Genomic DNA, 25,361 nt, shown 5'->3' on the forward strand with positions numbered 1-25,361 from the left:
AAGAATTTTTTTGCATCTATATATATGTGAGATATTGGTCTGTAGTTTTCTTTTAGCTATCAGGGTAACTTTGGCCTCATAGAGTGAACTGAAAAGTATTCCCTGTTCTTCAATTTTTCAAGTGTTTGTGTAGAATTGGTGATATTTCTCCCCCAAATGTTTGGTAGAATCCACCAGTGAAGCCATCTGGCCTCTAGTTGTTTTTTTCTTTTTAACTGCAATTTTAATTTCTTTATTAGATATAGGAATATTCAGATACTTTTTTAAGATATAGAATATTCAGATATTTTTAAAGATATAGATATATCTCTCTTTTTTTTTTCCTTGAGAAAGCTTGGTAATTTGTGTTTTTCAAAAAATTGTCCTTTTTATCTATATTTTCAAATTTATTGACATAAAGTTGTTCAAAATATTATATTATTCTTTTAACACCTGTAAAATCTGTCACCACTTATTTCTTTTAAAAATATATTTTATTGATTTTTTACAGAGAGGAAGAGAGAGAGATAGAGAGCTTGAAACGTCGATGAGAGAGAAACATCGACCAGCTGCCTCCTGCACACCCCCCACTGGGGATGTGCCCGCAACCAAGGTACACGCCCTTGACCGGAATCGAACCCGGGACCTTTCAGTCCACAGACCGACGCTCTATCACTGAGCCAAACCGGTTTCGGCACCACTTATTTCTGATATTGGTAATTTATATGCAATTTTCCCTAATCAATTTGTTTAGAGGTTTATCAATTTAATTTCAAAATTTAGCTTTTAGTTTTCTCTTTTATTTTTTGCTTTTCTGTTTTAAAGATTTGGCTTTAATCTTAATTATTTCTTTTCCCCTTCTTACTTTGGATTTAACTTGCTCTTCTTTATCTAATTTCTAAAAGTAGAAGCTGAGTCATTGATTTAATACCTTTTCTAATATAGGTGTTTAGTGTAATAAGTTTCTCTTAAAGTACTCTTCTCAATTACATTCTAAAAATTTTGATATATTGTATTTTCATTTTCATGCAGTTTAATGTATTCTAATTTTCATTTTGATCTCTTATTTGATTAATGGCTTATTTATAAGTATATAACACCCCTCCCCCAATTTTGAGGTATTTGCCAAGAATCATTATGCGCCGAAACCGGTTTGGCTCAGTGAATAGAGCGTCGCCCTGCGGACTGAAGGGTCCCGGGTTCGATTCCGGTCAAGGGCATGTACCTTGGTTGCAGGCACATCCCCAGTGTGGGGTGTGCAAGAGGCAGCTGATCCATGATTCTCTCTCATCAATGTTTCTAACTCTCTATCCCTCTCTCTTCCTCTCTGTAAAAAAATCAATAAAATATATATTTTTTAAAAAAGAATCATTATGCTATTGATTTCTAATTTAATTTCATTGTGATGAATTGAATGAATTTACTGAAACTTGTTTTATGGTGTAATTCTCTTCTCTGGCCTTTCTGCTATTTTTTCCCATGCATTATGCTTGTGCATATAAACCTCACAGTACATTTTTATTATAAGTAGTCAATAATCTTTAAAAGAGATTTAAATAATAAGAAAAATAATCCTATATAATAAAAGCCTAATCTGCAAATTGTCCACTCTGGTGGTCATTCGACTGGGAGTTTGACCACTCGCTATGACATGTGCTGACCAACAGGGGGAAGCATGGTACATGGCAAGTGTTGGCAACACGGCACTGGCAGCAGGTGGCAGGGGAGATGCTGCTGGCCCTGATGGGCCCCGATGAGAGTGGGACCACAGTAGGATGATGGAGCAGGTCAACGGGCAATACCAGGCCAAGGTGTGGTGCCACGTGGGGCTATGGGGCTGGGAGGTTGTGGGCGTGAGCTGGGACTGTGAGCATAAGGGCGCAAGCTGAGGTCTGATCCCCACAGGCCACCCTGAGGGATTCCACCTGTGCACGAATTCATGCACTGGGCCCCTAGTGTTATATATTTATCCTGTAGCTATTTCCATTGCTCTTCATTGTATAGATCCAGATTCCCTTCTGATATCATTTTCCTTCTTCTTGAAGTACCAACTTTAACATTTCTCATAGTGAGGATTTGCAGATGATAAAATCTATCAGTTGTATGTGGAATCATTTTTACTTCATCCTTATTTAGAAATATTTTTGACAGATATTCCCTAGCTGGTTTGGTTCAGTGGATAGAGCATCAGCCACAGACTTAAGGGTCCTGGGTTTAATCCAGTTAAAAGCAAGTGCTTCGGTTACAGATTCGATCCCTGGGTTTGGTCCAGGCATGTGCAGGAGGCATCCAATTTATGTGTCTCTCTCACATTGATGTTTCTCTCTCTTTGTCTCTCCCCCTCTCTTCTACTCTCTCTCTCTCTCTCTTTCTCTCTCTCTCTCTCAAAAAAAAAAAGTCAATGGAAAAATATCCTTGGGTGAGGATTAATAACAATAACAAGTACATAGTTTTGACAGCTATAGAATGATAGGTTGATAGGTTTCTTTTTCTCTCAATACATTTAATATATGCTACTGTCTTCTTCATTGTAATGTTCCTAATGAGAAATATGATGTTATTCTTAGTTTTGTTCCAATGTAATGTTTTTACTCTCTGTTTTTAAGATTTTTTTCTTTATCATTGGTTCTAAGCAATTTGATTATTATGTGTGTATATTATGTGTTGTTGAGTTGGCTCCAACTCTTGGTGACCAGATGTATGAGTCCACAATGTCTTGTTCTCAACAATGCTACTCAGCTCCTGTAGACCTGTGCCTATGGCTTCTTTTATGGAGTCAATCCATCTCATACTTGACTTCATGTTGTGATTATCTTTTCCTACTGCCTTTTAGATTGTTATATACCTTGATGTAATGTTCTTTGTGTTTCTTGTGTTTGGGCTCTATTGAGTTTCTAGAAAGCAGGTTTGTAGATAAAGATACTGTTAAGAGATTGACTTAGTGATGGGAGTTTATAGAAATTTTCTTCAGATTGATTCAATGTTGTCAGTGGAGTAGGAAGCAAGGTTACTGGATGAGATTGAATATAGAGGACGAGATTTGGGGCATGAGAGAAGGTTTAAAGTTGTCATTTAGGAGGTAAGGAGAATCCATGGAGCAGGGAACTATAATACAGTCTTCAGGCATCTTGGAGGGCTTACCTAAAATTTTAATAACCATAAATATGAAGTCTGCTTGGTTAGTTGTTTTTCTCCTTCCAGTTTCAGCTGCAAGGGTGCAGATGTTACAGTAATCCAAAGGGGGCCAGGGAGTTGAGAATGTATGCTGGGAAATGATTATACTGATTGATCACTGGATATATCTACATCAAACTTCCTTAAACAGGGTGGAAGCTATTAGAAGGCAGTTTCTTGTTTTCTTTTATTTTTTGTTTTGCATCTAGATGTTGAATATGTATTTGCTGATCCATGTATGGGTGTGTGTTAGCAGTAGAAAACCAGGGGTTAAAGGAAGTTTTCTTTTGGAGCATATTAACTGTTTTTAATGACTGCTTTGTAAAGTCCTTCTCCCCGCCTACACAGCTCTGCCTGTCCTGGCTCCAGATGATTAGGGCAGGTACCTCATACCAAGCTCCCACTGTTCTCTGAACTCCAAGTATACTGGACTTTCCCCCAATTTTTGCATTTGTCACACACATTTGCATACGTGGCTCCCTCTGCTTTTCAGCTTTCTGAGTAATTAAAATATTCCTATAAACTTAGTATTTACTTAGCATGCCTACTTCTTAGCACTTGTCAGTTTCAATTTTACATTCGTGTCATTGATAGCTGTTTGCTACTATGCTGTAAGCTTCCTGTGAACAGGGCCTTGCCTGTTTTTAGGACCTGCTGAACTTAGCATGGTCTCTGGCACATTGGTAATAAACATTTATAAATAAGTAGAGGTGAGCCCTAACCGGTTTTGGCTCAGTGGATAGAGCATCGGCCTGCTTACTCAAGGGTCCCAGGTTCAATTTCAGTCAAGAGCATGTACCTTGGTTGCAGGCCCATACCCAGTAGGGGGTGTGCAGGAGGCAGCTGGCAGATGATTCTCTCTTATGGATGTTTCTAACTCTCTATCCCTCTCCCTTCCTCTCTGTAAAAAATCAATAAAATATATTTAAAAAAATAAATAGAGGTGAAAGCAAGTACGTAAGTACGTGTGATATGTGAATCTTGATGTGGACAGCATCCTCTACCTTTTAGAGAATTCACAAGAAACTTGCTAATGCTACAAGCCAACCTCCAAAGCCTGGTCTGGAACCGCGTGGAGAGTATTTGGGACAAAGGAAGGGCTCACACCTACCACTCCATCCCACAGTCCCTGTGGGAGGCGCCTGCGTACTGGCCTCGCCGGATGTACGCAGGGGAGCAGGGCGGGGTTTCCGTAACCTAGGCAACAATCCGGAAGCGGCGGGCCGCGTTTCCCTGTGGCGGGCCGGGCGGTTCTGGCGCCTGAAGTTTTGGGTCGTGGGGAGCAGCAGCCGGATCGGCCAGGCAGGTGGAAGGGCCGGGGCGGAGGCCTGCAGGCGTCAGCCCCACCGAGTCGTAGGGACCCCGCTACCGTGGTGGCGCCTTTCCGTTCCCTGGGGACCCCGGCGCCTGGGTGGAGGATCCTTTTGGCTGAAAGCGCACCCGCGACGCTGCGTGTTTGGGGAGAGTTTGTGCGTTTCTGGATGTGGGTCCGAGTGGGGCTGTGTCTGGATGTGGGTCCGATTGGGCCTGTGCCTGGCGCGTTCCCTTCCTGAGCCCCCTGAGTGCGCGCGCTCCGCTTTAATGCACCGAGCGAGAAATTGGGGGGACCCTGCTCTCCAGGAGCTTACAGTCAGGCAGGAGAGTCAACGCCCGGCGGTGGGCTGGTCAGGAAAGGGTTAACCAGGAGCGGCCGATGGAATGGGTTTTGGGGACCGAGGGAGCGTTAACCCCCTGGAGAAGGAGGATGAAAGTTTGAAGGGTGATCCCAACAGGGCGTACAGAAATGGGTAGAACTTGATGTGAAAGCGAGAGCTTTTGTTTTATTGTGTGTGGGAGGTTTGAGAGGAGATAAAACTGGAAGGGTCAGCCTGGCCGCCCTGGGAGGAAGCGGTGGGGTGGGGTGGGGTGGGGAGAGGATCTGGGTGTCGAGCTGAGCTGGATTCTTTGCAGGGAGGGTTGGGGGAGGCGAGGCATTGGAGCTGTCCTCTGGTCTTTGGGTGGTATCGGTTGAGGGGACAGTGTTTGGAAAGATGTCTTGTTTTCCCTTGATCAGTTTCCCACCAGCCAGGGTGGGTTTGCTAAATGTCATCATAATACTCTTTGCTTAAAACCCTCCAGCGGCTTCCTGGATGTCTTTAGAGACAGTGTTCCAGTTGCTGTGGCTCTCAAGTCCCCTGCTCTGGTCTCTGCCTTTCTTTACATTGTCTCTCTAGCCTTTCATCATGGAAAATCTTTGTTGGTAAAACCGAACTTCTCACACCATTTGTTGATTTCAGAGGAGAAAGGAGAGGGAGAGATAGAAACATCAATGATAATGATTGATTGGCTGCCTCCTGCATGACCCCCACTGGGGACCGAACACAGCATCTCAGGCATGTGCCTTTGACTCGATTTGAACCTGGGACCCTTCAGTCCGCAGGCTGACGTTCTACCCACTGAGCCAAACCAGCTAGGGCCTTCTCACACCCTTTGTAAATGCCCCGCTTCCCCAGCATGCTTTCTCCCTCTTCGAACTTTTATTCACATTTTAGCTCTCAGCTTAAAAACATTTTTGGGGGAATTCGAGGGAAGAGGCAGGCTTTTCTTACTACACAGAGTGAGGTATTTCCACGACGCTGAATTTACTCGGTACAATTCTCTTTTATTACAATTAGTCACTTAATTGTGGTCTGAGAAACTCGAAGCTCTGTGAGGGTGAAGACTACTCTAGTTTCTGTACCTGGCTCTTGCATGTTTCTTCAAAATATTTGTTGAAATAACATGTGGATGATGAAGTGAGTGAGCAACTTAGGGAAAGGAAGGACAATTAGGAGACATAACGAGAGTCCAGACAAAATCATTTATAGTAGAGATGAGGAGGAGGGGACAAAGAAGGAAGGTATTTCAGGGAAAGAATAAATCCTGGTATCTGATTGCCTGTGTGCCACGAAGAGAAGGTGATGCTAATGCTTTAAACTGAAACAACTAGAAGGATGGTGATTCTGTAGGTTGAGCTGATTCAGCATTTATTGAGCAAGCCAATCAGATATCAAGAACTAGGGATTGGCAGTGTGTGTGTTGCAGGGAGTAAGCTGTATTTGGACTCTATTGTATCTCAGATATTTGGAAGATGTGTACAAAAGGCAATTGGAAATGAACATTGGTGGTTTTTTTTTTTTTGGAAAGGTGTGATTCTTGATTTGTGATTTGTGTTATTTCACTTCACTGTGTGTGTGTGTGTGTGTGTGTGTGCCCAGTGTATTCATAACTGTGCCGAGGGGAGTGGGAGAGATCAGTGGGGGAAGATGTGAACTCAGCTCCCTGGGAGCCAGCACCTCCTCAGGCTTGTTTACTATCGTATCTCAGTGTCCTGCCAGGGCCTGGTATGTGGGAGACTCTCAAAAACAGTGACAAGATGAGGAGAGATGGGCTCCAGGGGGAAGACAAGAGGACTGAGATAGAACTGTGTGAAGATCTTTGATTAGGTGGTATGTGAGGAGGGGCCAACTAAGCCTGCAAAGAAAGGGAGAAAAGAATCGCAGAGAAACCAAGAGGAGGTATTGTGGGAGCCACGGGAGGGGCGTCTTCAGGAGAGGGAGTCTGTAGAACTGGAAAGGCCTGAGAAATGAGAAGAGACCAATGATTTTAGCAATTAGGAAGGGTCCAATGTTCTCAGTAATTAGGAAACTATTGGTATTTTAGATTTTCTAGGCTGTACTAATTATTTGACTCCTTAGCACCACAACGTCTGTTCCTTGGTTGAGAAAAATGTGGTCACCATTATTGGTGATGCTCAATAAGACATTTTTTTTCAGTGCAAAGATGGTCCCTGTGTTGCAAAAATTTGAAGTGTAGCCCCAACTGCTTTGGCTCAGAGGATAGAGCGTCGGCCTGCGGACTCAAGGGTCCCAGGTTCAATTCCGGTCAAGGGTATGTACCTTGGTGTGGGCACATCCCCAGTAGGGGTTGTGCAGGAGGCAGCTGATGGATGTTTCTCTCTCATCGGTATTTCTAACTCTCTATCCCTCTCCCTTCCTCTCTGTAAAAAAAATCAATAAAATATATATATTTTTTAAAAAAGTTTGAAGTGTAACTGGAGCTCAGTGAATGGAAGTGCTGACATATGCCTCTCCTTCATGAAGGTTGGTGAAAGGAAGTCCAGAGGGGGGATAGCTTGGTTACACCTTCGTGATTTTACCAGACAGGGGCTGGGATTTAGAGTTGGCCAGTATGTTACTTTTCTGTGCTGTATAACAAATGGCCACAAACTTAGTGGCTTACGACAGTCTTCATGTATTATCTCACAATTTCTGTGGGCCAGGGGTTTGGACGTGGTTTAACTGGAGACTAGGGTCTCAAAGTTGTGATTCAAGTGTTGGTGGTCTGCACGCTCCTCTGGAGGCTCAGCTTGGGAAAAAGCTGCTGCCAGGTTCACCCCACTCAAGTTGTTGGCAGAATTCATTTCCCTGTGGCTGTGTGACTGAAGGTCTCGGCTTCTTATTACCTTCCTGCTGGAGGCTGCCCACAGTTCTTAGAATTCCCTGCTCCGGGCCATTTTCATAGGCCAGCAGGGAAAGACTCTTTTGCTCTTTCTCCTAAGACAGAGTGTAAAACAGGGGTTGCCAAAAGCAGGTTTACAGTAGTAAGTATGAGTTTATTCTGTATTATTATTTATTAGTTACTGTATTCTTTTCCATACAAATAACTGTAAACCTACTTTTGCCCCACCCTGAATGGGGATTCCAATTTTTCCACATTCTTGCCAATGCTTGTTATTTCCATCTTTTTTATAACCATTCTACCAGGTGTGAGTTCTCATTTTGCTAATGACTAATTATGTTGGACATCTTTTCATGTACATATTGACCATTTGTAATATCTCCTTTGGAGAAATATCTATTCAAATCCCTTAGCCATTTAAAAAATTGATTATTTGTTTTTATTGTTGAGTTTTAAGAGTTCTTTATATTGGGTCGGCAGCTAAGTAATTGCGGATTTTTTAAAGAAAATCAAAGACAATTTTTTCATGGAACTAAATAACTTTATTCTTTAATGTATTGCCCATTTTGATCAATGACCTTTGGCCATCTTTCAGGCAGCATCATAATCCCACGTTCAAAAAACTTCTGGTTTTTATTAGCAAAAAACTGAATCAGGTACGATTTGACATCATCATCATTATTGAAATTTTTACCATTCAAGGACTTTTGTAAAGATCGAAACAAAAAGTAATCAGATGGTGCAAGGTCAGGACTATATGGTGGATGTGGCAAAACATCCCAACCAAGCTCCATTAATTTTTGCCGAGTGACCAAAGATGTGTGTGGCCTTGCATTGTCATGATGGAATACAACACCTTTTCGATTTGTCAATTCGGGCCGCTTTTCTTCAACTGCATTGTTTAATTTCGTTAGTTGTTCAATGTAGACATCAGAATTGATCGTTCGGTTGGGTGGTAAGAGTTCAAAGTAGACAATTCCTTTGTAATCCCACCAAACTGATAACAAAACCTTCTTTTGATGAATATCAGCTTTTGATGTTGTTTGAGTTGGTTCACCTGGCCTGCTCCACGATCTTTTCCGCTTGATATTGTTGTAAACAACCCATTTTTCATCGCCAGTTATCAGTCGTTTTAAAAATGATCATTTTCATTATGTTTCTTTAGCAAATCGCAGCTGCTAATGCGTTGCGTTAACTGTGATTCTTTCAGTTCGTGAGGAACCCATGTATCGAGTTTTTGAACATAGCCAAGTTGTTTTAAGTGATTTTCAATGCATGTATGTGATACATGAAGCTTCTCTGCAATCTCACGTGTTGTACTGTGACAGTCCGAATTGATTATTGCTTTGATTAGGGCGTCATCAACTTCAACTGGACGACCAGAGCGTCTTTCATCTTTGAGTGAAAAATCACCAGAACGAAATTTGGCAAACCAATTTTGACACTGCCGTTCTTTTAAGGCTTCGTCACCATAAACAGCACATAACTTTTTATGAGCTTGTGATGCATTTTTCCATTGCGGAAATAAAAAAGCAAAATATGACGAAAATGTTCCTTTTGATTTTCCATTTTTCAACGAACGCCAAACAAAAACTACAAAACAGATCAAAAAACTTTTTTTACTGATTAACAGCTGAATAGCCAACTATCAAATACAAAATGTGTTTTACATTTGTACTACGTCTGCAAACCTAAAAATTCAACTGAAGCCATATATGTGTGAAACCCGCAATTACTTAGTTGCCGACCCAATATATTCTGAATACACCTTCCTTATGAGATTTATGATTTGCAAATATTTCTTCCACTCTTTTTACTTCCTTGATGATGTCCTTTGAAGTACAACAGTTTTTAATTTTGATATAGTCCAATTAATTTTTTTCTTAGTTGCTTAGTAGTGTCAAATTTTTAAAAAAAAATATATTTTATTGATATTTTCAGAGAGGAAGGGAGAGGGATAGAGAGTTAGAAACATCGATGAGGCAGAAACATCAATAAGTTATCTTCTGTACACTCCCTACTGGGGATGTGCCAGCAACCAAGGTACATGCCCTCAACCAGAATCTAACCTAGGACCCTTCAGTCTACAGGCCAACACTCTATCCACTGAACCAAACCGGTCAGGGCAGTAGTGTCAAATCTAAAAAACTATTCCTTAATCTAAGATTCATGAAGATTTGAACTTATATTTTCTTCTAGGTGTTTTGTACTTTTGCTAGTAGCTTTTACATTTAAGTCTGTGTTCCATTTTAAGTAATTTTTGTATATGTTGTGAGGTATGGGTCCTACTTCATTTTTTATTTATTTATTTATTTTTAATGAAGATATCCAGTTGTTCCATCACTGTTTACTGAAAAGATTGTTCTTTCCCCATTGAATTGTTTCTTGGGACGCTTGTTGAATATAAACTGATCATAAATATAAGGGTTTGTTTTGACTTCTGTTTCATTCTATATCATTTTAAATTAGTATTTATGGCTCTGGCACTTATTGTATCACCTTCATAGGTGGTTAACTCTCTGTCATTTATGTAATTAGTACTCTTATCTTTAAAATGAGTAATAAATACTTCATGGAATTATTGTGAAGATTAAAGGAGATAATATGTGGGAAGAGCTTAGAACAGTGCCTGGGTTGTAGAAGATACTCAATATGTGTTAGCTATTACTATCATTACCACCATTGCTGTTATAATGATCACCATGATCATAGCATCACTAGCACCATCATAAAACTTAAGTGTTATTTTCTAAGTTGTATGTGATTTATTTTCGGGGTTCAGGTGGAAAGTTCTATAATTATTTAGGTGTATAAAGAAGTTCTAGAATGGAAGTTGTGTTGCTTTTTAAAGTGTATATATATATATATATATATATATATATATATATATATTTATTTATTTATTTTTTGCTAGTATTCAGGGACTGTGAGTCTTTTTAAATTTTTATATAATGTTTAGTCCAGTGTCCTTAGTATTGCTATTTTAAGAGTACTGAGCAAATGTTGACCATTTCCAAATTCTAGTTTAGATTAATCACCCCCATTTAATATTATAGAAATGGTATAATAATTAATTTGTTCTCTAAAATTTTGCCACCTTTATTTATACTAAGCACATCTGTATCTAATAGTGATTTGAGTATTAGAGTGCTTAAAAAAAGAAATCCTTCTTTCTTTTGCCCTCCTCCTCTTGCATTCATACTGTTAACGTGACTGACATTTTTTATATTAATTGTGAATTTATATAACTGATGACAAACCTAATTACTATCTATCTAGCTCTCTGCTTTAGGTCAAAATTTCTAGAGGTTTTTTTTTTTTTATTATTAAGCAAATAGATATAAGCTATTGCTTTGAAATTCTTTTTATCATAGCTAACTATTACAGTTTCTATTAATTGTGCAGTAAAAGGACCAAGTTTTTTGGTAGTGTGTTCCGTTCATCATGTTTAAAATTTTCTTCTGATGTTTTAAAAGTTATTTTCCTAGATCTGTTCCCCCTCCACCTCCTCTAGTGATGCTTAATTACTATTGTAGTTTCTCTTGTATAATAAGAATTTGATATGATTATTGCTCCCAGATGTCATTTGTTCGAGTGAACCGTTTCAGCCCCCGGGGAGGAGGAAGGAAAGCACTGAAAGTGAAGAAGAAGAAAACGGCAGTGAAGCAAGAATGGGATGTAAGTCTCTTTTGCAGCCTGGTACTTGGTTTTGGACCATGAGACTTCAGGTGCCCTTGCTTCCTGTTGTGGAGATTAAGTAGTCAGGGACTGGTTTGGAAATCAGGGATTCTTTTAGACTTGGAATCTTCTGGGTTATGAACAACCATTTATCCAGTTATCCTGAGCAAACTGGTGATCTTTGGAAGTGGGACAGAGGGATTTCTGTGTTTACATTGCTTTGTTGTCATCTGATTGGCTATAAAATATTTTTATAAGGGTGTGATTCTAAGGTAATAAAACTGATGAAAAGGAAAAAAATGCACACTTTAATATAAGTATTGTCCCCTTCAGAGTAGCTGCTTTGGGAAGTTCACTTTTTATTCTGACATGCTACTATTGTTGAAAACATAATTGAAATCCATCATGTGAAATTGCATCAGAACTTTCCTCATTTACTTTTTATTATCTTCAGTGCTGGAAAAATATGATTTTTGAAGGTAGACTGAACTTGAACGTCATTTAGAGTGAATGTTAAATGGAGGAGGAGAGATAAACTGAATAATACTGTTTTGATAAAAACAGATGTTTTTTGAAATGGCTTGTAAATTAGATTTAAAAGAAAATTGTTTTAAGCTGCAGGAGTATTAATGAAATTATATTTTCTCCCACGAGTACTAATTCCAAGCATATCACTTACTTATACGCCTTAATTCTATTATGGTTATTAAAAACAATTATCATGATCTTGAATCAATATGAAAGGAATAATAGTTTCAGTATAGAAAAGGCTTGAGCTAAATATAAATTACAGCCGAAAATTTAAGTCTTTAAATACATCAACAGCTATTTCACCAGACTTAGTTCTCTATAGTTCTCTTAAGAGTAAAACTCGCCTGTATGACAAGATAGCTGAAGTCATCGTGGAAAGGCCCAGATTGCAGGACTACTCTTTACAGCTGTCCAGTTGCACAGGGTTGACGCTTTATCCACTGAACCAAGCTAGCTAGGGCAAGAAAGACTTTTTGGTCCCAGGAATTTGAGTTCATTTTCAGATATTAAAACCTAGTACAGTCCTAGTAGATTTGGCTTAGTGGATAGAGCATCAGCCTGCACACCAAAAGGTCTCAGGTTTGATTCCAGTCAAGGGCACATGCCTTGGTTGCAGGCTCTTCCCCGGCCGGGGTCCTGATTGGGGCGCATGCAGGAGGCAACCAATTGATGTGTTCTGTCGCATTGATGTTTCTCTCTATATTTCCCTCTCTCTGGAAATCAATGGGAAAATATCCTCAGGCGAGGATTAAAAAAAAAAAAAATTAAAAAAAATCCCCAAAATCAAAAACCCAGTACATATGTCCAAAGACACACAAACAATATTTGTTAATAGTTATAATATAACTTTCTGAAGAATGTGAAAAAGATATGGTAGGAAGTTTGAATAACAAAACTAGCATTTTATTTCAATTTAAATAAATACATTTCTTTTATATATTATGTAGAAATATACAATAATTTTATTTCACTTTAAAATAAAAATTTTATCTTGCTAAAATGTGGTGACCAAACCCCTTAACTCTTCAGAGAAAGGTTTCTTGGAGAGTAGCATGCTTAATTAAATAAATTAAATACATTAAAGTTTTTTTAAAAAAATACATATTTTTATTGATTTCAGAGATGAAGGGAGAGGGAGGGAGGAAGAGAAAGAGGAGGAGGGAGAGAGGGTGAGAGAGAGAGAGTAGAGAGAGAGAGAGAAAGAGAGAGAGAAAGAAAGAAACATCAGTGATCAGAATCATTGATTGGCTGCTTTCTGCACACCCTACACTGAGGATTGAGCCCTAAACCTGGTCATGTGCTCCATCTGGGAATTGAATCGTGACCTCCTGCTTCATGGATTGATGCTCAACCACTGAGCTACACCAGCTGGGTAAAATATACTCTTTTATCTGAGATCCATCTGGCATGTAAAAAAAGGAAAATCAATGTCATAAAAAAAAGAAACTAAAACTGATTTCAAATATTTTTTAACCTAGTCTAAAGAATAAACTTTAAAATCCTATTATTAAAAAATCCAGTAAATACTAATATATACATATATACATATACATATACATATATACATATATATATAATACACATATATATAATACATATATATATTTCTTTATTGATTTCAGAGAGGAAGAGAGGAGAGAGAATCATTGATCGGCTGCCTCCTGCACATCCCCTACTAGGGATTGAGCCCGCAACCCAGGCATGTGGCCTTAGCTGGAATCGAACCTGGGACCCTTCAGTCCACAGGCTGATGTTCTATCCACTGAGCTAAACTGGCTAGGGCAATACTAATATTTTATAGGAAACATTTTTTTTTCTTTAAAGAATGTTTATCTTTTTTACAGAATACTGTGAATGATCTAACAGTTCATCGGGCAACTCCTGAAGATCTGGTAAGTTTAATATCAAAAGTTAATATTTGTTTAGTGTTTTATTTGATATTTGGTTTCTAACCTTCAGAATAGGAGCCAGAGGTACTTCCCAGAAGTTGTTATATTTATCTTGCTTATGTCTATATAAAATCAAGAAGCATATCTTCTGGACTTCCTGATTTTAACTAAGAATATCAATTACCATATATTAGAATTTTCCTAGTTAGATTTCTCTAGTCTAGTATTGCCCTGTATACATCTATCACCTTTTCCTATCTATAGATATCTTCCGCATTATTTACGATTACTTCCCTGTACAAACATACTGGTCTAGTCAGTGTAGTAGACCATAACAAGCCATTTATATTTCTATATTTGGGTCCCAATTCTGTTTTCCTTACTTGGTACAGTTTCCCTATTTTCTTCTCTATCTGCCCAAATCTTCCTTTGTTACCTTATGCTAGTTCAAGTCTTATTTATTTTTTTTAAGTTTCTACTATAAATGTAGTTTTTAAAAAATAATTCACATACCATAAAATCCAGCCTCTTAAAGTGTACAGTTTATTGCTTTTTTAGTATATTCACAGAATTATGCAACCATCATTACTTCCTAATTATAGAACATTTTCTTCACTCAACAAAAGAAACTCTCTACCCATTAGCAGTCATTTCCTATGCACTCCCCCACACCTTCTCCATAAATCCTTGGCTTCAACTAATCTACTTTATGTCCTATGGATTTGACTATTCTGGACATTTGCCACTTTTTGACCATTATGAATAATGCTGCTGTGAACATTCATGTAAAGTTTTTGTGTGAAAATAAGCTCTCAGTTCTCTTGGGTATATACCTGTGCGCAGAATTGCATCTTATGATACCTGTATTACTCAACTTTCTGAGGACCTTCTAAACTATCTTCCAAAGTGTTTGTAATTTATAGTCTCACTAGCCTTTATGAGGGTTCCAATTTCTTTACATCACTTGTCAACTTGTTATTGTCATCTTTTTGGTTTTCATTCTCCTAGTGGGTATAAAATATAATCTCCTTGTGGTTTTGGTTTGCATTTCCTAAATGACTAATAATGTGAACAGTTGAATATCTTTTCATGTGCTTATTGGTCATGATTGGCCATGGTATTTTTGGAGTAATGTCTATTCCAATCTTTTAGTCATTTTATTTTTATTTTTTCCATCACCATAATCTCCTATATTCCCTCTTCCACTTTAAAAATTGAATTATTTGTGTTTTTAGTGTTGAGTTTTAAGAGCCTTTTTAAATATATTCTGGATACAAGTTCCTTATCAGAGAAATGATTTCAAAATTTTTTTTTCATTCTTTTGGTCATCTTTTCACTTTCTTGATAATGTCCTTTGAAGCACAAAAGATTTTAATTTTGATTGAGTGCAATTTATCTAATTTTTCTTTAGTTACTTGTGCTTTCAGTGTCATTTCTAAAAAACCATTATCTAGCCCAAAGTTCGCAAAGATTAACTCATATTTTCTTCTTTTTTTCGTTGTTTAAAATTTTTTTAAATTGAATTTATTGAGATGACATTGGTTAATAACATTATACAGGTTTCAGGTGTAACAGTTCTATAGTACATCACCTGTCTATTGTATTGTGTGTTTACCACCCAAAGTCAAGTCTTTTTCCATCACCATTTATCTCCCCTTTCGCTTCTTCTGCCTTCCTTCCCCACCCCTTTCCCTTTGGTAATCACATATGTTTTCTTTTAAGAATTTTATAGTTTTGGCTCTTATGTTTAGGTGTTTGATCCATTTTTATTTAAAATTTGCATATAGTGTGAGGTAGAGGTCCAGCTTCATTCTTTTGCAAATGAATATCCAGTTTTCCAAGCACCATTTGTTAAAAAGTCTATTTTATCCTTATTGAATTTTCTTAGTACCCTTGTTGAACATCAATTATCCATAATATAAGGGCTTACTTTGGACTCTCAATTCCATTTCAGTGATCTGTATGTCTATCCTTATGCCAGTACCACACTCTCTTGATTTTTATAGCTTTGTGGTAAGTTTGAAGTCTTACTTCTTGAAGCTGCCCAACATTTGATATCTTTTCTGAACTGTTATACTTATTACTTACATAAGGAATTGAGTATAACCTGTCTATGTATATCATTGATCTTTGTATATACCCAATTTCCCTGGGAAGAGTATTAGTGCTTTTGAAGAGCAGAAAACATAGTAGCTCATTAAATATTCATTGAGGATAATGATGCTCAATTGATTAATATTTTTTAATTGTGAAAAATTTCAAACTCATGTGATAGTGCAGACAAAATTATAAAGAGCTCCCATATAACATTCACCCAGATATAATGTTAATAAAATTTTACATAATGGCTTCATTTATCATTGCCTTTTGTAACATTGCAGAAGCATTCTATTTTTTAAATCTTTATTGATGAAAATATTACAGATATTCCCCTTTTCTCCCACATTGGTCCTCTCTACCCGGTTTCCACCCTGCCCCAGGCCTTTTCCATCCTATTTCTGTGTCCATAGGTAATGCATATATGCATATAAGACCTTTGATTAATCTCAGTCAATGTGTAATTGTACATACTGTACATGTACATACATATGTAACTGAAAAGTTTAATAAAACAATTCTTTATTATGTATGATGTGTCTTAATAGTCTCTATTCTGTATTCTATTTTATTTAAAATGTGTTAGTTTTGACCCACTAGTTGATTTTTAGAAAAAAATATATTTTATTGATTTTTCACAGAGAGGAAGAGAGAGGGATAGAGAGTTAGAAACATCGATGAGAGAGAATCATCGATCAGCTGCCTCTTGCACACCCCCTACCAGGGATGTGCCCACAACCAAGGTACATGCCTTTGACCAGAATCGAACCCGGGACCTTTCAGTCCTCAGGCCGACGCTCTATCCACTGAGCCAAACCGGTCCCGGCCCACTAGTTGATTTTTACCACTTTCAAATGAGTCTCAGCATGCAGTTTGAAAAGCACTAGTTTAGGAATTAGAAATTAATATACTTTCTATTTTGTCTTTTATCTAGGGCTAGTACTTCTATATACAGAAGACTGTGAAAAGTTTGGCTGTGAATATATATAAATATACCTATGTTAAGTCAGAAAAAATGAAAAAATGATGAAGTATATTAGATGGTCATACCACCTAAATAGGCACCTTCTTTGTTCCTGAAATATTATTTTATATGCTTTTTTCTATATAGATACGCCGACATGAAATACACAAATCAAAGAATAGAGCATTGGTACACTGGGAACTCCAAGAAAAAGCTTTGAAGAGAAAATGGAAGAAGCAGAAACCGGAAATTTCTAATCTTGAGAAAAGGAGATTATCTATCATGAAGGAGGTAATGCTAAACTGCAATATCTTAGAAAGAGAAGAAAGATAAATAGGTTTCTCTTTTTCTCCAAATTTCATTCACATTGGAGAGACTAGTAACTACTGTGTCCTTACATGATACATGTGAACTTTGAAGACAGCAGAATGACAATTTCATCTCTGCAACTTAGACTCTCCTGTGGGAATCATACCTAGAAAATTATTAACTTCTCAGTCTAAAGTTTCTCATCTTGTCTCATTGTATTGTTATGAGATTTCTACAGTGATCAGCACAGTCCTTGGCGAGTGATTAGTGCCTTAATTTATGTACTAGTAGCCCTTATTATATATACTAGTGCCTTATTATATATTTATTATATATACATGAATCCTTGAGCCAGTAGCTCGCTGCTGTCCTCCAGTAGCTCTCGGCCTACTGTCCCACCCTCCTGTAGCTCTTCCCACCCTCCCTCAGCTTGCTGCCCTGCCCCCTCCTGTAGCTCTCCACCGCCTGCTTGTAGCTGGCTGCCCCACCTTCCTGCTAATTTGTGATCTGGTGAAGCATAATGACCATTTGCATATTACATCTTTATTACATAGGATAAGCTGCCATAATTCTTTTTTTTTTTTTTTTAATTGTATGCTGTTTATTGCATTTCTCTTTTCAGTGTACCCATGATATACTTCTTTTTTTTTTTTAATATATTTTATTGATTTTTTACAGAGAGGAAGGGAGAGAGATAGAGAGCTAGAAACGTCGATGAGAGAAACATCGATCAGCTGCCTCTTGCACACCCCCTACCGGGGATGTGCCCACAACCAATGTACATGCCCCTGACCGGAATCGAACCTGGGACCTTTCAGTCCGAAGACCGACGCTCTACCACTGAGCCAAACCGGCTTCGGCAATTCTTTTTCTTAATTTACATGCAGTGCTGTTAGATTACTTTGCAAAAAATGTGTGCTTGTCCAACAGGTTAGTAAGCCACTTGTCTTTGCTTAATTTTTGCTAGATGTAAGGTGTTTGGATAAGGAATCAAATGTGTCAGAATAAACAATATGAGAAATAAGAGGAAACTATAGCAAAAAAAATCCCTTTTACTTGGACTGAAATCATTGTGAAAAAATGTGCTCCCTTGTAGTGCTTCCTGTTCTGTGTTAAGCAGATGGCGCTTGGCTCTCTGGGTGATCTTTCACTGCAGCTTTAAGCCACACTCTTCTGAGGAGCTCAGTAGGTTTCATAGTGAAATACAAGAGTCTTGATTTTATAAGTCATCAGGAAGAATTATATCTCCCAAATAAATGTTCACATGAGTTTATTAAAAGAACACTAGATTAAGAGAGATGGGGTCTTTACAGATAAGTAACTTTTGGTGATCATGGACAGGTCATTTACATTTATTATTATTATTATTATTTAATATATTTTTATTGATTTTTTACAGAGAGGAAGGGAGAGAGAGAGCTCAAAACGTCGATGAGAGAGAAACACCGACCAGCTGCCTCTTGCACACTCCCCACCTGGGATGTGCCCACAACCAACGTACATGCCCCTGACCGGAATCGAACCTGGGACCTTTCAGTCCGCAGACCGACGCTCTACCACTGAGCCAAACCGGTTTCGGCTTATTATTATTTTTTAAAATATATTTTATTGATTTTTTTTACAGAGAGGAAGGGAAAGGGATAGAGAGTTAGAAACATTGATGAGAGAGAAACATCGATCAGCTGCCTCCTGCACACTCCCCCACTGGGGATGTGCCCGCAACCAAGGTACATGCCCTTGACCGGAATCAAACCCGGGACCCTTGAGTCTGCAGGCCAAACCTCTATCCACTGAGCCAAACCGGTTTTGGCAAGTCAACGTACATTTAAATGTGTGTTAATTCTTAGTGAGAGGCCTAAGAACACACATCTGGCCAGGCAAAAAGGCAGCCCCTTTGAGGTGACTCTGAGCTTTTGTTTCTCCTTCCTGGTTGCTCCTGCTCAGGTCCTGAATATCCTTCCCTTCCTCTCCCTCCTTCCCTCCCTTTCTTCCTTTCTTTCTGATGTGGTCGGAGTAGGGGTTGAAAGAAGAATGGCGAGAGAGGACAAGTGAAGGTTTTCTGTCTTCTTTCTGTAGTGCCACATCCTCAGGCTCTTGTCTGCTGTTTCTCAACCCTGATTCACATTAGAAGCAGTCAGGGTTGAGAACTTCCATTTAATAAAGAACTATATCTGGACCCAGGTGTATCTATACTCAGATGTTCTAAGTGAGTCTGGGATGTCCCACGTAGGTGTGTTTTAGACTGTTTCTATGTAGTTTTAATATGCTGTCAGGGTTGAGAACCTCTGCTGTTAATGGGATTTAGGTATTATACCTTGGAGGTTATTCCATGTTGGTACTGAGAATCCTATCTTTTCTTTTTCATGGCCAGCTAGTATACAGTTATACCACACTTTATTTATCCAGTGCTTTATTGGTCGACATTTAGGTTGTTAGAGTATGTTAGAGTATGCTTATTTTCAGCTTCTGGAAAAACAAAAAATCTCAAAATAGAGTGATTTAAACAAAATCTGTTTCTCATTAAACTGTTCAGAGGTAAGTGGTGGTTAGGGGCCTCTGCCTGAATTTTACATGTTCTTCATTATATAACTTCCATCTCTGAGTGCAAAATGGTTGTCTCAGTTTCCTTCAGCTGTGTCCCAGCCAGCAGGAAACAGGAAAGAGTGCATGCTACTCCTTTTACATACAAGCCAGAAGTTCTGGCTGATATCCTACTAAAGACCCGGTGCACGAATTTGTGTATCAGTGGGGTCCCTCAGCCTGGTCTGTGGGATTGGGCCAAAACCTTCTTCCCAAAGGGTCCTGGATTGCGAGAAGGTGCAGCCAGGCCAGGGGACTCCAATGTGATTGGGACCAGGAAGGGATGCAGGAAGTTAGCCAGCCAAGGAAGGACTGCAGAAGGGCTCCAGGACGTGTCCTGCCTGCTCAGTCCTGATCTGCCTGACCCCACCAGCAAGCTAACCTACCAATTGGAGCATCTGCCCTACATCATAGCAACTGGTCTATTGTCTGCCCCCTGGTGGTCAGTGCACATCATAGCCAGCAGTTGAGTGGCCTTAGTATATCATTAGCATATTACGCTCTGATTGGTTGAACGGCAGACCAGATGACCAGACACTTAGCACATTAAGCTTTTATTATATAAATTCATCACATGACCATTCCCACCTGTAAGAATGGTTGGGAAATATAGCTACCGTGTTTCCCTGAAAATAAGACATCCTCCGAAAATAAGACCTACTTACAGGTTTCCTTCTGAGTGAAATATAAGGCATCCCCTGAAAATATGGCCCCCCTAGGCTAAACATGAGAGATTTGGTCCACTGATTCTAAAAGAAATGGAGTCACAAGAAATTCACCAGGAAATTCAGGAATTGGATTGTTATGATGATGTTCCAGAAGATGATGATATGATTGTCATTGAATAAATGAGTAAATTCTTGATACTGTAGGATTCACAGTTTGTCTAGTTTGTGTTGACAACTACAGTACTATCGTACCATATACAGGTAATAAATTTCCTTTATTTTCACTTAACAATAAATGTGTACCGTATTCTTCATGGAAAAATAAGACATCCCCTGAAAATAAGACCTAGCGCATCTTTGGGAGCAAAAATTAATATAAGACACTGTCTTATTTTCGGGGAAACAGGGTATATACTTAGCTAAAACTTGGGAGTTCTGCTGTTAAAGGGAAAATGGAAAGAAAGGATATTAATAGGTAAGTAGGAGTGTCTACCACCTACAGATCATTTCCAGCCTTGCCCAGTATAAATAATTTAATAAAAGACCTTGAATATGTTTTGGGGTACATGTATATTTGTAGGATAAATTCTTAAAAGTGGAATTGATGAGTCAAAAGATACACTGTTATTTCAATGTTGTTAACTTTGTAACATCTGTGTATACTTGCTTAAAGGGCTAACTAGGGGTAGATATTTAGTGCATGGGATAATATAATTTAAGTTGTAAATATCCTCAAATATTTCTAGAGTGGTATCGATATATTGGCTTTCAGTGTGTCCAATCCTTGTAACACTCTGATGGGGTTGGAGAGGTGGTCATGTTGTCACTTGATGACGAGCCTGGAGTGAGATTGCCGGAGGGCAGTGTGTGGGTTCTTGACTTTGTGCAGGAAAGATTTCACAACACAAGTCCAGGTGATTTGGAGAGTATATTTATTAAAACTGGGGATAGGGGAAACAAAGGAAGGACTTGAGGCGGAAGAAGCAACAGGAGAGAGCCTCAGTGGTGCTCTCCTTTGGGTCCTAGAAACATTAGGAGAAACATTAGGAGAAACAAGTGAGCCACGGCGGGGCCGCTGTTAGCTTACTGGAAAGTCAGAGGAAAAGGGGACCTCAGAGGCAGGCTCAGGAGGTAAGCCTGGGACTAGCTACTGTTGCCTGCTGCTCCCCTGATTGCTAGTCTTGTGGGGATTCTTAGAGTATAGGAGAGAGGAAATAAGAAGTTCATGCCTGAGAACTGGCATGGGGGCTCTAGGGAGAGCCTGTGCTGGTATCCATTGTCTTGAGGATTTTATCTCTCTTTTGTGGGTGAGAATCTTAGGGGACAGTTTCAGCAGACTATTCATCAGCGTTTCAGGTATGTTTTAAATATGCTGATGCATCAAAATGAGCGTATAGGGGAGTTGGGGATTATTTTTTGGTTGGCTTCACTGTTTTACTTTTATCTTAGGTTTGTCTGGCTTTAATTTTTTTTTGTTTGTTATTTGTTTCCCCGACTTCATCCATCCTTGGATTTGACTGGCACAAATGGCATTAGCTGGGTCTCGGTCCTCTATCTCCCTGACCAGGGTGATTTAAGCTATGTATTCTCTGGTTAGAGAGGAAAGTGTCCTTGGTTAGGGATGATAAGGTCTTACGATGCACTAGCTGTCTGCAAGGGGTTGAAATTGTTTGGCCTTGTTTAGTTATCTTGTCTCAGATTCCCCATTCCACTTGCTCAGGAATTTTCCTACCTTCTTACTATCCTGCCTTAATATCTTCATTGACACATCAAGAAACTGAGGTTAAATAGGTCAGGTTTTACTTAGTATCTTTTGACTGGGCCTAGGGTCCCAGTCTTCCGGCTCAAAAAGTGCTGTTTGTCTTAATACCATTCCAAAGCTTACTCTTTGTGGAAAGAACAAATCCAGGACTGTATTTTTGCCAGCTGAGCCATATCAGGGAATTAGGGAAAAGAGAAAGAATGTGACTTATATTAATTTTCTCTGTGTCCTAAGATAGTGACTGAGGTCATTATACACTTGTGTTCATGATTTGAGCAGGGGTGGGGGGCCTTTTTCCTGTCAACAGCCATTTGGATATTTATAACATCATTTGTGAGCCATACAGAATTATCAACTTAAAAATTAGCTTGCTATATTTGGTCAGATATTTAATTAACTCACCCCTAATGCCTTGGCAAGGCCAGACCAAATGATTTCTTGGGCCTTATATGGCCTGCAGGCCGGATGTCCCCCTCTCCTGGCCTAGTGAAGTTCTGGTAAGAGCATTTGTGACTAGCTCTCCTATAGATTTGAGCCAGTGCTGGAAACTGGACAGTTTTAAGACTCCTTTTAACTTAGAAATGCCCTCTGATGGTGATAGGTAGAGTTGACCTGCTTTTGCTTTAGCTTGTGTCCTTGCTTGTAATTATGTGGAAAGTGCATAATCAGGAGCAATACTATAATGGTATTTTTATCTCTCCAAGATAAAAACCCAAATTGTTTATAAAAATAGGAGCTTCATGTGTTTGTTTAACACCCTAAAACTCATATTTTACACCATGTTTTTTAAGTTGTGGGTTATGAAATCACTTTATTAGTTGAAACCTCCAAATTTATGGCTCAGAGATTCATACCTTTAAGTTTATGGCTCAAAGATTCTTACTTTAATCAATCTTTTTCAAACTGTGGGTCATTATTTGTTAATGGATAATTAAATCAATTTAGTGGATTATAATTATCATTTAAAAAAATAGAACAGAAACTAAAAAGAATTGGTTTCCAAAGACTAAGATTAAAAACACCTTTTTTTGTGTATGTATGTTATATATTTGCATTTACATGTATGTATTTGGCCACAATTTAATAGTGTATTTCTCAGGATTGCAGACAAGCATTTGAAATCCACTAATTATTCTAATAGCCCCATCTACTGGTACTTAAGGATATCACCACTGAAGGATTTTAGTAGGACTGATGGTTATTTTTATGCTTTGTGCCTTTGTATGGACTTTTCCTTTGTGATTTGATAAGTATATTGATAAATATATTCTGAATAATAATATTTATCAATATGTATATGTAGATTCTTTCTGATCAATACCAGATGCAGGATGCATTGGAGAAATCTGATAATTTGATGGCTGCAACCAAAGATCTGTTTGTTGATTTTCCTCGTAGACGCACAGGTAAAATATTCAATTCAAACAAAAGCTCCTTTTTATTTTTATTTATAGGCACAAAAGGCTATTTGGAAGAATTTAAAATATTTTTTCAGGCATTATATTATTTATATTATAGGTATTTTAGAGTGGATAGCATATAAGAATTATTAGGTATATATTCATTATAATTTGTTTTTTACTGGTAATCTTAACTATTACAAATTATTCAACTAAGGACAAATAAAGTGTTATTATCTATTAAAATATTTTGTGGTACAGTGTACAAGATTTTATAATTTAAAATAGGACTTGATTTATAGTTTATTAATATTAAATTATCATATAATTGAAGTATCTGTTTATATGTAAATTTAGTAAAACTTAATTTGAAATCTAAAGCAACATGTCTCTCTCTGAGAGGAACTTCCCGTCTCCTAATTCAGTATTATTCATAGTAAGTATATAATCCACTTTTTAATTTTAATCCCTAAAAAGAAATAATTAGTTTTTAGTTTAAGGTTTGAATCCTGGCTCAGCCAGTTATCAATGTGGCTCTGGTCCAGTTGCTTCAGGTTTCTGAGTTTCAGTTTATTTATCTGTAAAATAATAATAGTAACAACCTCATAGGATTTTGTTAGGGTAAAATTATTTAATATATGTAAAAGCTCTTAGAACTATGCCTGGAATATAGTAAGTACTCTATAAGAGTGAGCTGTTGTTGTCTTTAAAGATTTCATATTTCATATTCATATCCTGATACAAACCTATGGCAGTGTATAGTGCTTATGAAATTACTTTAGTGAAATGAAACAAAGTCATCACAGCATTTTCCTTCTGCAGGGTTTCCGAATGTAACAGTGGCTCCTGATTCCTCTCAAGGGCCCATCGTGCTAAATCAAGACCCCATCACCCAGGCCATCCTTGGCGACTCTGTTGTGGAGCCTCAGGTAATGTGCTCTGCTTACAGCTCTCTCTCTCTCTCTCTTTCTCTCTCTCTCTCTCTCTCTCTCTCTCTCTCTCTCTCTCTCTCAAAATCAATAAACTATTCTTTAAAATAATAAAATAAAATAAAATGGGCCAGCAAACTATAGCCTGCAGGCCAAATCCAGCTCTATCTGCTTTTAAATAAAGTTTTATTGGAACACAGCTATACCCATTTGGGTTTTTTAAATCTTTATTGTTGAGAATATTACAATGTCTGCTTTTTTTCCCCCCTTCCTTGTCCCCTCCATCCTGTTCCTGTCCTGCCCCAGGCCTTCACCACCCTATTGTCTGTGTCCGTAGGTAATAAATATCTTAATAATAAAAGGCTAATATACAAATGGTTGTTATGTGCGATCAGCAGGAGGCTTCGTCCCCTGCCCAGTGGGTCTTGATGGGGGATGTGAGGCTGTGTCCTGCATCCCCCCGCCCGGCGGAGCTTGATGGGGGTGGGGCAGGCCGGGTCTGGATCTCATACAATTTTGAGGCATGCGTGGGTGGGTGGGGACTTGACTCTGGGTCTCACAGCGAACCCTAGACTCTGACAGGAGGAAGATTTTCATATACATTTTACTAATTTTCTTTTATCTCTGACACTTCTATTATAGAGAAAGGACAAATAGAAATATTAAAATATTTCCTCTAATTAATTCCCGTTTAATGTGCATGAATTTTGTGCACTGGGTCACTAGTTAAAGATATAAAAGAATAAAATAAAATAAAATAAAATAAAACTTCTGCCCAGCCATTGTGGCTCAGAGGTTGAGCGTCGACCTATGAACCAAGAGGTCATGATTTGATTCCCTGTCAGGTACATGCGTGGGTTGTGGGCTCAATCTCCAGTGGGGGCGGGGGAGGTGAAATATGAAAGAGGCAGCTGGTCAATGA

General features: G+C 38.4%; 1 protein-coding gene across 5 annotated transcripts in view; it reads left to right on the forward strand.

The window, feature by feature from the left end:
- Positions 1 to 4,355: 4,355 nt before the first annotated feature.
- The window catches only part of SPICE1 (spindle and centriole associated protein 1), a 55,608-nt gene continuing 34,602 nt past the window's right edge, over positions 4,356 to 25,361 (forward strand). The window contains exons 1-6 of one of the 5 annotated variants that reach the window (XM_084873975.1): positions 4,356 to 4,455; positions 11,212 to 11,310; positions 13,686 to 13,733; positions 16,939 to 17,082; positions 23,414 to 23,516; positions 24,333 to 24,439. In XM_084873975.1, the coding sequence (XP_084730101.1) occupies positions 11,212 to 11,310; positions 13,686 to 13,733; positions 16,939 to 17,082; positions 23,414 to 23,516; positions 24,333 to 24,439 (501 nt within the window). In that variant the 5' untranslated portion in view covers positions 4,356 to 4,455. Of the gene's footprint in view, positions 4,456 to 4,486; positions 4,623 to 7,685; positions 7,775 to 11,211; positions 11,311 to 13,685; positions 13,734 to 16,938; positions 17,083 to 21,577; positions 21,917 to 23,413; positions 23,517 to 24,332; positions 24,440 to 25,361 lie in introns of those variants that run through there. The other 4 variants (XM_084873978.1, XM_084873976.1, XM_084873977.1 and 1 more) reach the window with 4 other exon arrangements.

This window comes from Pipistrellus hanaki, assembly GCF_964339955.1.
Source record: "Pipistrellus hanaki genome assembly, chromosome: 2".
NCBI classification, from domain to species: Eukaryota; Metazoa; Chordata; class Mammalia; order Chiroptera; family Vespertilionidae; genus Pipistrellus; species Pipistrellus hanaki.